The 11,672-nt window shown below is 42.4% G+C and overlaps 2 protein-coding genes across 7 annotated transcripts; one reads left to right on the forward strand and one right to left on the reverse strand.

The window, feature by feature from the left end:
• Nucleotides 1-26: 26 nt before the first annotated feature.
• LOC103389840 (putative claudin-24) lies at nucleotides 27-2,307 on the forward strand. The gene has a single exon (XM_008325437.3). It carries the CDS (start codon nucleotides 372-374, stop codon nucleotides 1,011-1,013), a length of 642 nt encoding a protein of 213 aa, XP_008323659.1. The 5' UTR covers nucleotides 27-371; the 3' UTR covers nucleotides 1,014-2,307.
• A 252-nt stretch (nucleotides 2,308-2,559) lies between these two features.
• On the reverse strand, nucleotides 2,560-11,094 carry lrrfip1b (leucine rich repeat (in FLII) interacting protein 1b). 6 transcript variants are annotated; one of them, XM_008325403.3, is made up of 17 exons: nucleotides 10,434-11,075; nucleotides 9,101-9,190; nucleotides 8,578-8,595; nucleotides 8,409-8,456; nucleotides 8,226-8,270; nucleotides 8,075-8,125; nucleotides 7,774-7,851; nucleotides 7,605-7,640; nucleotides 7,388-7,513; nucleotides 7,010-7,180; nucleotides 6,829-6,921; nucleotides 6,369-6,492; nucleotides 3,812-3,861; nucleotides 3,583-3,697; nucleotides 3,420-3,499; nucleotides 3,106-3,210; nucleotides 2,560-3,011 (listed from the first exon to the last, which is right to left on the reverse strand). In XM_008325403.3, exons 1-17 carry the CDS (start codon nucleotides 10,521-10,523, stop codon nucleotides 2,901-2,903), a joined length of 1,431 nt encoding a protein of 476 aa, XP_008323625.1. In that variant the 5' UTR covers nucleotides 10,524-11,075; the 3' UTR covers nucleotides 2,560-2,900. The 6 variants fall into 6 exon arrangements, with proteins under 6 accessions (XP_008323625.1, XP_024918189.1, XP_024918187.1 ...); XM_025062421.1 differs by lacking the exons at nucleotides 8,226-8,270; nucleotides 8,409-8,456; nucleotides 8,578-8,595 and having other exon boundaries at nucleotides 10,434-11,072; XM_008325399.3 differs by lacking the exons at nucleotides 2,560-3,011; nucleotides 3,106-3,210; nucleotides 3,420-3,499; nucleotides 3,583-3,697; nucleotides 3,812-3,861 and adding an exon at nucleotides 4,060-5,890 and having other exon boundaries at nucleotides 10,434-11,093.
• Between the last annotated feature and the right edge of the window lie 578 nt (nucleotides 11,095-11,672).

Genomic DNA, 11,672 nt, shown 5'->3' on the forward strand with positions numbered 1-11,672 from the left:
AAGAGGGAGAGACAGAGAATGGAAGACAGAGAGAGAGAGAGAGAGAGAGAGAGAGGGAGGGAGAGATTTAGAGATTGAGTGAGAGAGAGAGAGAGTGAGCATCAATGTTGCTGTTGTTTGTGGTTATCCAATCAGAGTGTAGCACTGCATGTGCATTACAAACACACAAACACACACACACACACACACACACACACACACACACTCACACCCCCCTGGTCTTAGCTGGTCCAGACTGTGGACAGTGAGCGTCTCTGCAGGACGTCCTCAGCTCCAGCCTCAGCTCTGGTTGCAGATCTGTAGTCCGTCTGTCTCCTGCTAGACTCAGGGTCTAGATCTATGTGAGGATCAGGGTCTTGGTTGATCCCGTCATGGACTGTGGCCCATGTGTTCTGGACCTTCTGGGCGTCCTACTGGCAGTCTCAGCCTGGATTTGCTCTCTGTCCACAACCCTAATGTCCACTTGGTTGACCCTGTCCACAGATCTTCTGCCTACTGAGATCTATGAGCTGGGTCTTTGGTCCACCTGTGTGGTCCATGATCTGGGTGGCCTGGAATGTCAGCCTTACAACAGTGTGCTGGGTCTTCCACCCGACATCCAGCTGGCCCGGATCCTCATGGTCTCTGCATTGAGTACTGGACTGCTGGGTCTTCTAGTTTCCATTCCTGGTCTGGACATGGTCCGTGGCTGCTACGGCCGACACCTGGATCCCCTGTGGAGTAAGAGGGTCTTGAAGGGAGCAGGTGCCGTCTGTTGTCTGTTTGCTGGGATCCTTGGTCTGGTCCCGGTGTCCTACATCGCCCACCTGACGGTGATCCGATTTTTTGACGAGTCGGTCCCAGATGTTGTTCCTCGCTGGGAATTTGGAGGCGCCCTATTCTGTGGTTGGATTGCAGGAGTTCTACACCTGGTGTCTGGGACTCTGCTGCTGGTTAGCTGTGTCCACATGCCAGGCTGCGCTCCCCTGCGTGGACACAGGCGAATCATTAGAGCAAGAACTGACTATGTGTAAGAAGAACAGGGTCACCGCTGGTCCAGACTGAGACCTGGGAGTGCAGCCAAAGACTTTTTCTGTTTTTGGGGAACCTTATCTCTGAGAAAAGTCAACATAGAGAATGAGTGTTTTAGTTTAAAGGGACACTGGTGTGTGCTGATGTGGTCTGTCTGTGCTGCTAATAATATCTGAAATTAGAGTCCAAAGAGTCACAAAATAACACAACTGAACATAGTGGTGGTTTGAACCACTGATCAATGGCCCTTTATGGACGTTTGTATAGAAAAGGTGAAAAAAATCATTAAAAATGAAATAAAAAGTATTTTTCCTCCTACGTGAAACATTTCATATTAAATGGTGAATGTCTATTAATGTTGGGGTTTTTTTTTACTGTCTTTATTCATGTTTTTTATTAATTGTCATAAGACATGTGACTCCACCCCCTCCTTAACATCTTTTACTGACTCACCTGTCAGTGGTCAGGTGTTTCCTGTACATTATCATGACACAAAGTCATGCATGAAACATGACTCACCTCTTGTCAATACCTTTGAAACTGCTTCTTTTTTTATACCTGACTCGGCCTCGTGGAAACATGACTCAGCTTTTTGTCCTTAGTTTAAATGTAACAGGTTTTTGGACACGACTCCGTAGTTTTTAAAGGTAAATTAATTTCACCCAAAACGTGGAATCACGACACAGCTGTTTTGAAGTGGTTTCTGAAACATGATGCAGTTGTTTTCGTGTCCTGGCAGCGGTGGGTGAACTCTATCTCAGATTTTAGGATTGAAAGTCTTTTGTCTCTGACTCTGTTTTCTTTTTCGTGGTAATTACTCTTTTCCTGTTTGAGAGAATAGAGCTGTGAAACAGAAAGTAAGTCAGGCTGGAGAGGAAGTCCTCCATCCTCCTGCTGGCCATTGTTTCACCTCTCCTTTAATCATGAATGCAAACAAACTCTGTCACACTCACAGACCACAACACGGTTCACCTTCCCTACAATCTGAATCTGACTGTATTTCTGTGATGTTGTGAGTTTCTTTGATTTTGTGTGTGTGTGTGTGTGTGTGTGTGTGTGTGTGTGAATGTTCCAGAAGAACAAAAGCTTTCTTTTCTGTCAGAGCTCAACAGGAAGTCATTCAGTATTAGAAGCGTGTGTGTTTCTGTGCGTGTGTGTACCGTATAAATTACTGTATAATAACAATGCTCTTTAGTCCCACTGTGCAGCCAACGTTAGGAAAACTAGTTTAACTGCTGTTAGCAAAAAAACTTCAGTTTTATGAAGCTAAAGTCACCTTCATTTCTACAAACTACTGTAGGTAGAAAATATCCTGCATGTTTCTAATTGTATTTTCTCTCAGTAAAGGCAGGGCCGGGCTGAGGTTGTCTCTGATTGGCTGTTACAGCTGACACCTGTGCATGTCCGTAACAGCTGTGTCACAGGAAGTTCAATCAAAGGAAGGTCGAGGATTTAACAAAGGTGAGTGTGTGTGCTGTTGAAATGTTCTCTCTAAGCTGTGCTTCAATCCTTTCTGTGAAATCGTTTGATTTGAGTGAAAACAACTGATGAGGTCACATGATCGGTTTATTAAATTCCTCAGAGTAAACAAAGACGTCCACAGGACGAAGCAGATCAAGTGTTTAAGTCCCAACACCAAACATCAGATAACAGGAGACGTTCAATAAGCAACAACCAACTACCAGTCACTACATTTGGGTTAAAACAATCAAATTGTACACGATCAATAAGTTAAACCATTCACACCTTCATGCACCAGACACACCCTGTCCTTGTGACGTGGGTGGGGCATTACAGCAGCGTCAGTTGTGAGGTCACAGAGCCCCCATCCACACCAGACAGCATGCACAGTCAATCCAAGTGCTCCGGGGCCAGTACTGGAGGTGTGGTCACTGCTGGGCCAGCAGTGCAGTGCGATTGGCCTTCATCTTCTCCAGACGTTTGGTCAGATGACCGTTGGCGACCTCCAGCTCATGCACTCGGTCCAACGCGGCACGAAGCTGTAGACAAAGAGGAAGAAAACAAAAATATTAGAATAGTTTTTATAAAGAACAAAGTCAAAGAGTCAAGAGGATGTTTTGGACTAAAACTTTCCTCTCGCTGCAGCTTCCTCTTCTCCACCTTCAGCTCGTCTTCACTTGCTTCGCTCCTTTCTGATACTGACCTATAACGAGTCACCTGACCTTCCAGACGGATGACCTGAGGCAGGGGAAGGCAGAGCTTAAGGTGGACATCAGGTAGACATCAGATGTGGACATATTTAACTCGTCTATTGATGAGTAAATAAAACTTCAGTCGATTCATAAATGAATCCATCAGATCAATAATGAAATGAACAGAACCTGTGCTTTTGTTGCCAGTTACTGATCAATTAACTGTGATTGAATTAAACAGAAACACAGACTCACGTTCTGCTCCAGCGTGGCCACATCCTGCTCAGACTTGACAAGTTTAAACTTGAGTTCACTGATCTGTTTGTTGGTCTCTCCTGAGAAAACAGAGGCCAGGACCAGAGTCAAGGAAAGAACAAAAAAAAAAGATAAAGATGATGAAGCCTCCTCATTTACTCACTCTGCAGCTCCAGCAGCTGAGAGTCCACTCCGTTCTGCAGCACAGTGCCCTCCTGTGGACACTCTGAGTTTATGATCTCTTGGTGTTGCTGCAGCTCAGCCTGTAGATGTTTCACCTAAAGATCCCCAACACAGATCAATAATCTTGAGCGATAAATGGAGGTGGCGCCCCCAGAGGTCAGTCTTGACACTTCAACATGAATTTCACTTCAGAATTTTTTTTTTTTTACCTGAGCTTCTAAACCCTGTCGGTCTTCTAGAAGCTTCTTCACACATGGTTCTGTGAGACACACACAACCGCACACACCAAATGTGGAGAACAACAAGAAAAACCAAGGTAAAGTAAAATAGCTACATTTTAAAATGAAGTCATTTTGTTAAAAAATAAATTGTTTTTTAATCAGATTTATTTTATTAAAGAAATCACCAATTTTCTATTTATTATGTATTATTTTTATTGATCATTTAGTAGCTGAAGCTAATCAGTGACATCATCGTTCATTGGTTGAATAATCGGACAAAATGACAAATAAAGGTGTGTTGAAAGCAGACAAAAAATTATAGAAGGAATTCTCAATAAAAAGATGAACTAAATAACTTCATAGACATGGGTCATTCAGTGTCATTCTGGGACAGAGACAGCAGCCACACCAGGATTAAAACAGGCCTACACATCTGGGCCGATCGACTAAATCTGGGCCACATTTAACAATTAGGATACACTGATGATTTGGATACTACATGTGGTTCACATTTAAATTACAGAATGTGGGCCACATTTTAGATACTCAGTGTGACTTCATATGGGTCACATCCGTCTACCTGTTTTCTTTGTGATCCATAAAACTCAACTCTTGGTCAAGAAAGGTTACATTGGTTTTTCTGTTTGTGTTTCTTGTTTTTCAAATTGTTTCCGATTTGATCTGTAATATCGGTGGCCTCTTCGCAGCTGTCCACGTCCACATCCATTTCCTGCTCCATGTCGTGGTCCAGGCTCCTGTGTTTTGACCCTTTCACTGCATACTGTGCCTCATGTTCGACCTCGACTTTTTCCACTAGAACATAGTCCTGGTAGCAGCTTCTCAGGCCGGGGTTTCGTTGACTGTGCACCTCAAATGTTTTAGACCTGACTTTTGAAGTTGTTCCTGAAGTTTCTCCTACAAATAAGATCTCTGGGAAAATATGAGATGTTGAGCTTTCTCCAGCAAGTTCAACCTGTGTGGTTGTTTCTGCAGAGTTAACTCTGGAGATTCCTCTTCTAAACTCACACGCTCTTAAAGCAAGTGCAGCCTCCAAACTTCCTCCTACTGATCCTGAGGTTCCTTCTCCAGGAACGATCTTAGACTCTGAGATCCTTCCTGCAAACAGAACCTGTGATGTTTCTCCTAATACTCTTCCTACAGATGTCACCTCTGAGATTTCCCCCTCAGATGTGATCTCTGAGTTCCTGCCTGTAATCTCTGATCCACCTTCTTCAGACCAGATCTCTGTGGTTAAACTTCTTTTTGTGGCTTCTTGTTTCTTTCTTTGTCTCTTCTGAAGATCTTGAACATTTGAGTCCTCACAGGCATCAGGAGGTTGTACTTGAGGTTCTGAAGCCTCTTCATTTACCTTCAAGGAACTAGAAGTTCCTAAATCCTTCTGTGTTTCACCGCTCGCTGCTAAGAGTTGGGTTCTGATTGTATCTAAAGGGCTCTGGAAATCCAGAACCTTCTCTGCAGCAGTTTTTACCATATGTTGGACTTCAGGAATCCAAAGACTCAGTAATCCTGACATTTCATCAAACAATTTCCAGATCTGGACCAAAGAACTCTGATTTTCAACAAATCCTTTCATGAGGTCCTGAATCAATTTTTCTAGAAAAATCCAGTTCTTGTGCACCTCCCTGTGGAAAGGTGAAGAATGACGGTCTTTGGGGTTTTGATCGTACTCTTGAATCTTCTTCACTTCCAGGTGCGTCCCTAGTCTATTGCCCCCTGCTGGTCTGTCTGGACCAGACTCTGAGGTTTTGTTTTCACCTCTAAGGTCTGGACTGTTTGCAAAGACCAGAGGATTGTAATGTTTTTTATCTTCATCTTCAGGACTTTGTCCCTCACTGTTGTCCCCTCTCGACTGTAGACTGGAACTGTCTTCTGATGACGTCTCTTCTTCCTGCTGGAACGTGGAGGTCAAAGGATTCTTGACATTCTGGAACTGTTCTGCTCGCTCCACTCTTTCTGCACTATTTAGTGTGCATTTAGTGAAGTGGCCGTTGGTCTGGTCAAGTGGAGGTTTGGTGCCCTCTGCAGGACACAGGGCATAACTCTGACCTAAAACGTCATGAAGAAGAAGTTTGAGGGGTCATGTCAAATTTTAAAGACAGACGAAGAAGCTTGGAATCAACCGACATGAGGGAATGTAGATCTTCATCAGAACCAGGACGAGGACGAAGACAGAAGATGTTTAGAAGATTAATATGAACACACTGAGAGTTGATTGGTTGAAAACGGTGGTCAGTTCATTTTGACAAGGAAAAACTGAACATTTTTCTCTGGCCCACTGTGGGGCAACACAAATTCTGCCACTTTTCCCACATACAGCAGTGATTGATGATGCCACCCAAATATGGTATTCATGTGTACGCCACATCTCTGGAATGTTAAATGTTAACCATTCACATCGATTTTCAAGTGGGATGGCCCACATTCTGGATACCAGATGTGGGCCATCCCACTTCTTCTTTGCTGTATGTAGGTAACATGACCAGTGAAACTCTGACTGTGACGACAAAGATGGTCTTCTTCTTACCCAGCATGCTCTCTCTGCCTCTGTGCTCCGCCTCCTCAGTGATATTGCAATCCTGCACTCCATCCACAAGCTCAGATTCTTGGTTGAGGGTGACATCGGGTGAGACGATAACGTCTTGGTGTTTCTGTTCAACAAAGTATCAGTTAAATCATCAATCGACCTGCAGTCGGGTTTGGTGACTGGATTCTACTGGAGCGCAAAGATTTGTCACATAACTGATTTGTTTGCATGTCTATGTGTGTCAGTGTGTTCCTGTGTGGGAAGCGTGTTGCTAGGGCAGCAGACTGAGGTGCTCTGAGCACCGTCCCCACTCACTGCTCCCCTGGTCCTTAAAGCTGCCCACTGTTCACTTTGGTGATGGGTTAAAGACAGAGGTCACATTTGGTTGTGTCACAGTGGTGTGAAGTAGTTCACTTTCCTTCCTTTCCTTAGTGTTGTGTTAGTGTGTCATTATCTTTACCCTCAGCAGCTCCTCCGTCCTCCTCAGACTCTCCTTCATGTCTTTAAATGTATACATCATCAGGTTGTGTGACGCTCTTTCTTGTTCAAACTCCTGAGGTAGAAGGGAAGAAACAAAAATTCAGCTCAAATAAAATAAATAAATCAATTTTAAAAAACGTAGCCACCCTGTGACCTCTGACCTTGAGGGCGTGGTCATGTCTGCGTCGCTCTTCCCACAGTTCCTCCTCCAGGTCCATCAGCTCCTCCTTCAGAGCGTCTACCTGGTACATGAGCGCAGACTTCTGGTTGTGCAGCTGGGCATTAAAAACCATGGCTTTACGGTACTTCTCCTCCGTCTCCACCAGGGCATCCTGATCCATAATCAATACACAGACTTACATTAGTGCTGATTGATCATTACTGATCCCAAATCAATACTTACTGAAAGACAGAACTATTCATTCATCAATGATCCATACCAACAACTGCTGATTAGTGATTTATTAATAGATATACATTTATAATTAAAATCAAACGAGTATTTGATCAGAGTTATTGATCACTGATTGACAGATTACCTTCATGTCTCTGACAGATGCCTCTGTCTCCACAGAAAAGTTGGTGTCGCAGCTTCCGCGCCGTGACGAGGCTCCGCCCAGTGAGGCCAGTGTGGCAGTGGACAGCGTGGAGGCAGTTCTTGATGCCTGGTGGGAGAACGCAGTTCCGTTCAAGGTCATTCCTCAAACAAGTTTTTTTTTAAGCATGTGCTGCTGAGTGTTGTGGAAAAAGACTCACTTTGTCCAGGAAGTCTCTGTCTCCCCTGTCCTCCACCTAAACACAAACATACACACAAAGAATTATGTGATAGGCTGATGGTAACAGAAAAGGGGCGGAGTTAGTACACTTAAGAGAGAAATCAAGCCTAGAGCCCAAACCAGAAGCAGAACCAGAACCAGATTCTCACCACTGGACTGGCTCGAGCTGAGCTGGCTCTGGATGAAGCTCGAGAACTGGAGCCCAGGAAACTGCTGTAGTCTGAGGGCTGAGGAGGGGGGGTTGATGATCGAGGACAGATAATAGGACACAGAGGACAGAGGAGACGTGGTTCAGTTAAAGACAGGTAAGAGAGGAATCACTACTGGAGCGTGTAGTCCATCAGTAAAAAAAGGGAATTGTTGATATTAATCAACGTTAACCATTGATTTTTGAGGGCAGGAAGTGATGTCAGAAGGTGAGAATGAGCTGAGTGTTGAACAGCCACTCACCCTGAAGCTACTGCGACTCCCTACCGACATCTTTTCCTCATCGTCAGACACCTGGAAAAGGCAGTGACATCATTAATGACATCATCAACAACAACATAGTCACATGTGTGATGTCATCCTGCCAGAGAGAAACAGGAATGGAGCTACAGACCGAGGTGTGTCTACGAGGGAGACGGGAGTAGTGCTCGCTGTCCTCCTGAGGAGACCAATAGATGGAGACAAAGAGGAGGGACGTGTTAGGGTTAAAGGAAAGGGGAAAATTAGGAGACGAGGAGAGAGGAAACGAAGGTTGAGTAAAGGAGGTGAAACTATAATGTTACTGGTGATTTCCTACCATCCACTGTTCAATGTGGCCCCATTTATTATCCAGGCCGTAATACTTCTGCTCCACAGGAGGAGCAAAGAGGAGCAAGAAGAAGGAGCAGGAAGATGGAGGTTAATGTCAGCGAGGAAAAAGCAGGGATTCAAGATGGAATATTTAACAGAGCAGCAGAAGAGTTTACCTTCTGACTGTGAAACAGCTGCAGCAGGAGGAGAGACAGACAGACAGAGAGGTGAGACATCACAGCTGAGGTCAGAGGTAAGAGTCCTTCAACAGTTTAGAGCTGGAAATCAAACCTCTGACCATCCGCACAGAGACGACCCTCTAAACTAGGACTTAATCCAAACTGAGTAGTTTTGTTATGTTGCAACTAACTCCATTGTTATTATTAACTAATCCTTAGTTATATCCGTACGACAATTACTTGTCATTTTTTTTGTCTCATATAACAGAATTTCCTGACATTTTTTAGCGTACCTACATCTGGCTAAGCTTTCATCAAATTTCCTGGCTATCTTTTAGATTCATTTCTACTTTTTTAGCCGACTCAACAACAAATTTGTTAAAACAAAAAAACTCACCGGGCTGATGTGAGACATGATCGTCCCCTCTCTCTGCTGATTAAATCACAATCTAACCTTTGACTCAGGAGTTCAGACAGGAAGTCCCGCCCCCCATTACTGATGACACCTAAAGTCACTCACCTCCCTGTGCTGGTGTTTCTCCAGCTCCTTCATTCTAATGTCCCGAGCCTCAGCTCGAGCCGCTCGCTTCGCGGCCAGACGAGCCTCTGCCTGAAAAGTGAAAGACACTTTCATCAATTCAAAGATCCACGACCATCAACACTGATCAGCTCATATCAAACATATCTGTTTTTTCATTCATTTTTATTTAATTCAATCTTTAAATTATTTATTACGGTAACATGTTTTTGTATTTTTTTGTATAGACTTTAAAAGAAACATTTTCTATGTGTTCAAGGAATGACACCAGGAAAGAAAAAAAAGTTCCCATCTCTCCCATTTACAGTTTACTTTAGTGGAAGAATGTTGCTCGTCCACATGTTCATGCCCACAAAAAACACACCCTAAAAAAACAGCCAAGGTCACTCCCATTCCTTCAGCTGGTTTCTCTTCTTTTAATCTGAACAAAGTCTCATTTTCTGATGAATATATTCAAACACGCAACAAAATAACAAATAAATAATAAGTGGAAACAGTTTTAAAACTAAACATATTTAAATTTCTGTCTTTGTCACATTGAATCACATGTATTTAATACAACTGAATAGATGATTTTTAAAAATTGATTAATTTGAGCTAAATAAAATGTCATGTAACTTTGTAAAATAAATTCCTGTAAAGAGAGTTTTAAGGAGTAAAAATATCGATGTATAGTGTTTAAAATGTAAAACAAAAGCATTAAATTAATGTAAAACCACTGTTTACGTGACAAAACAGTAGGTCAACATGGTAACAGCTCTTCACGAGTGTCGTCAACATCACCTGACACCTGCCAAAATATTATTATTATTATTATTATTATTATTATTATTTATTCATAATACTAATTGTTATTATTAATCTTAGTTTCGGCCTGGTAACTCTGTGCCTGGCTCCGCCCTTCACATTCCAGCCTCAGTATGTGGGTCAAACATGACAATAACAACAATAGCAACAAAGAAACAACAAAAAGAACATAATTCACACTACGTTTTTATTATTTATTTTTTATGATTTAATTTTTATCAACAAAACCATTAAAACTTTACTTTAAATAGATTTATACGACCAGTTGCTTTTTAATTATATTTTATATATTCGTAGGTCTATTTTAAAAAGTAAAATACATATTTATTTCCTAATTATTCTTAATGAGTAATGAACGGTGAGTTATGTGGGCAGGTCAGGGGCAGCCATCTCACAGGTAAGTGACCGGTGAGGTCGTTACTGGTTGGTTCCGCAGTGTGACTCACAGGTAATATAATCTATTAGATCGAACTAATGGATTGATGAATTGACCACTGATGTGACTAACCTCCCGGACGACTTGGTTCAGAGCATCGTCCTCTGCGCTGAGCCTCTCCCGGTTTGGGATCCTCTTCCGGCCCGGTCCCTGAGTGCCCATGATTGTCAAGTGCGTTACCGTTGAAAAACTCTTGTATTACTGGCCCACTTCAGTGGACTTTGGAGGTGTTTCTGCAATAGTTTGCATCATTCGGGGTCGTGTCCTGACGCCGAATGATTCACACAATTCTGCTGCACTGCAGAAACATTGGAGCCGGTGTTCAGAGCCAGGTCCAGGATCACGGGAGCGCGTGCGGGACTAAATTCCGTAATTTTCTGATGCGGGTCTGCGCTGATACTGCTAGCGGACGTTGAGATGCCAACGGGGAGAATGAGCACGATTAAATATTGGTGGTGTCACCGTTCGTGGATTCCAAAACACGTCAATGAACCGGAACCGCACGGGATACGTGGAGCTGTGAAGAGGACGCCTGGGAACCAATGCGGTTTCGGAAACGCACAGCAGAGACGCCAGGAGGAGGCTTTTATTGTGAAGAACCAGAAAATTACCGAGTTCGATGACGCATTAGTACGCAACAAGATCAGATTTTCAAAATAAAATTCAAGCTTTACCACGTACTGTACCTTCACCGTTTTTTGTAAAAGCTCATTTCTTTTTATTATGTTTATTCTGTTCATTATTTTTGATATTCTTTATTCCTTGAGTTTTAGACTCAATATTTTGCTTGATTTTTGATATTCTTTATTCGAGTTATTTGAGTTTTAGACTCAATATTTTGCTTGTTCTCTTGTTATGACGTTGTAAAGTTCTAAGATACTGAGGGTCTTCCAGCCTCTGCTCAGTGCATGAACTGTAAAAAGATAAACAAATGACACAGTTGTGATTGGTTTAATGGGCTGTCGATCAGAATTGGAACAGTGACTATGACAATTACACAAATATATATATTGTATATTTTTTTAAAAGTAAAACAGCAGACATTCAATAAGATCAATAAACATAAGTGATTAGAAAAATAATTCAGTTGATCAATTTTTGACCAGTTGAATTTATAAGATGAGAATTAGATTAATAATACTAATACTGATACTGATGATGATAATGCTAACTATGATATTAATTATACATGACAATGACAACAACAAAGCAATATTAATGAAAATAAATGATAATGATAAGAAGAACTCTCATTACCACCTGATAATCTTTTCTAAAGACAAATCCTTTCCAACACACTGATAATCTGCA

This window comes from Cynoglossus semilaevis, chromosome 14, assembly GCF_000523025.1.
Source record: "Cynoglossus semilaevis isolate Cse_v1.0 chromosome 14, Cse_v1.0, whole genome shotgun sequence".
Taxonomy (NCBI): Eukaryota; Metazoa; Chordata; class Actinopteri; order Pleuronectiformes; family Cynoglossidae; genus Cynoglossus; species Cynoglossus semilaevis.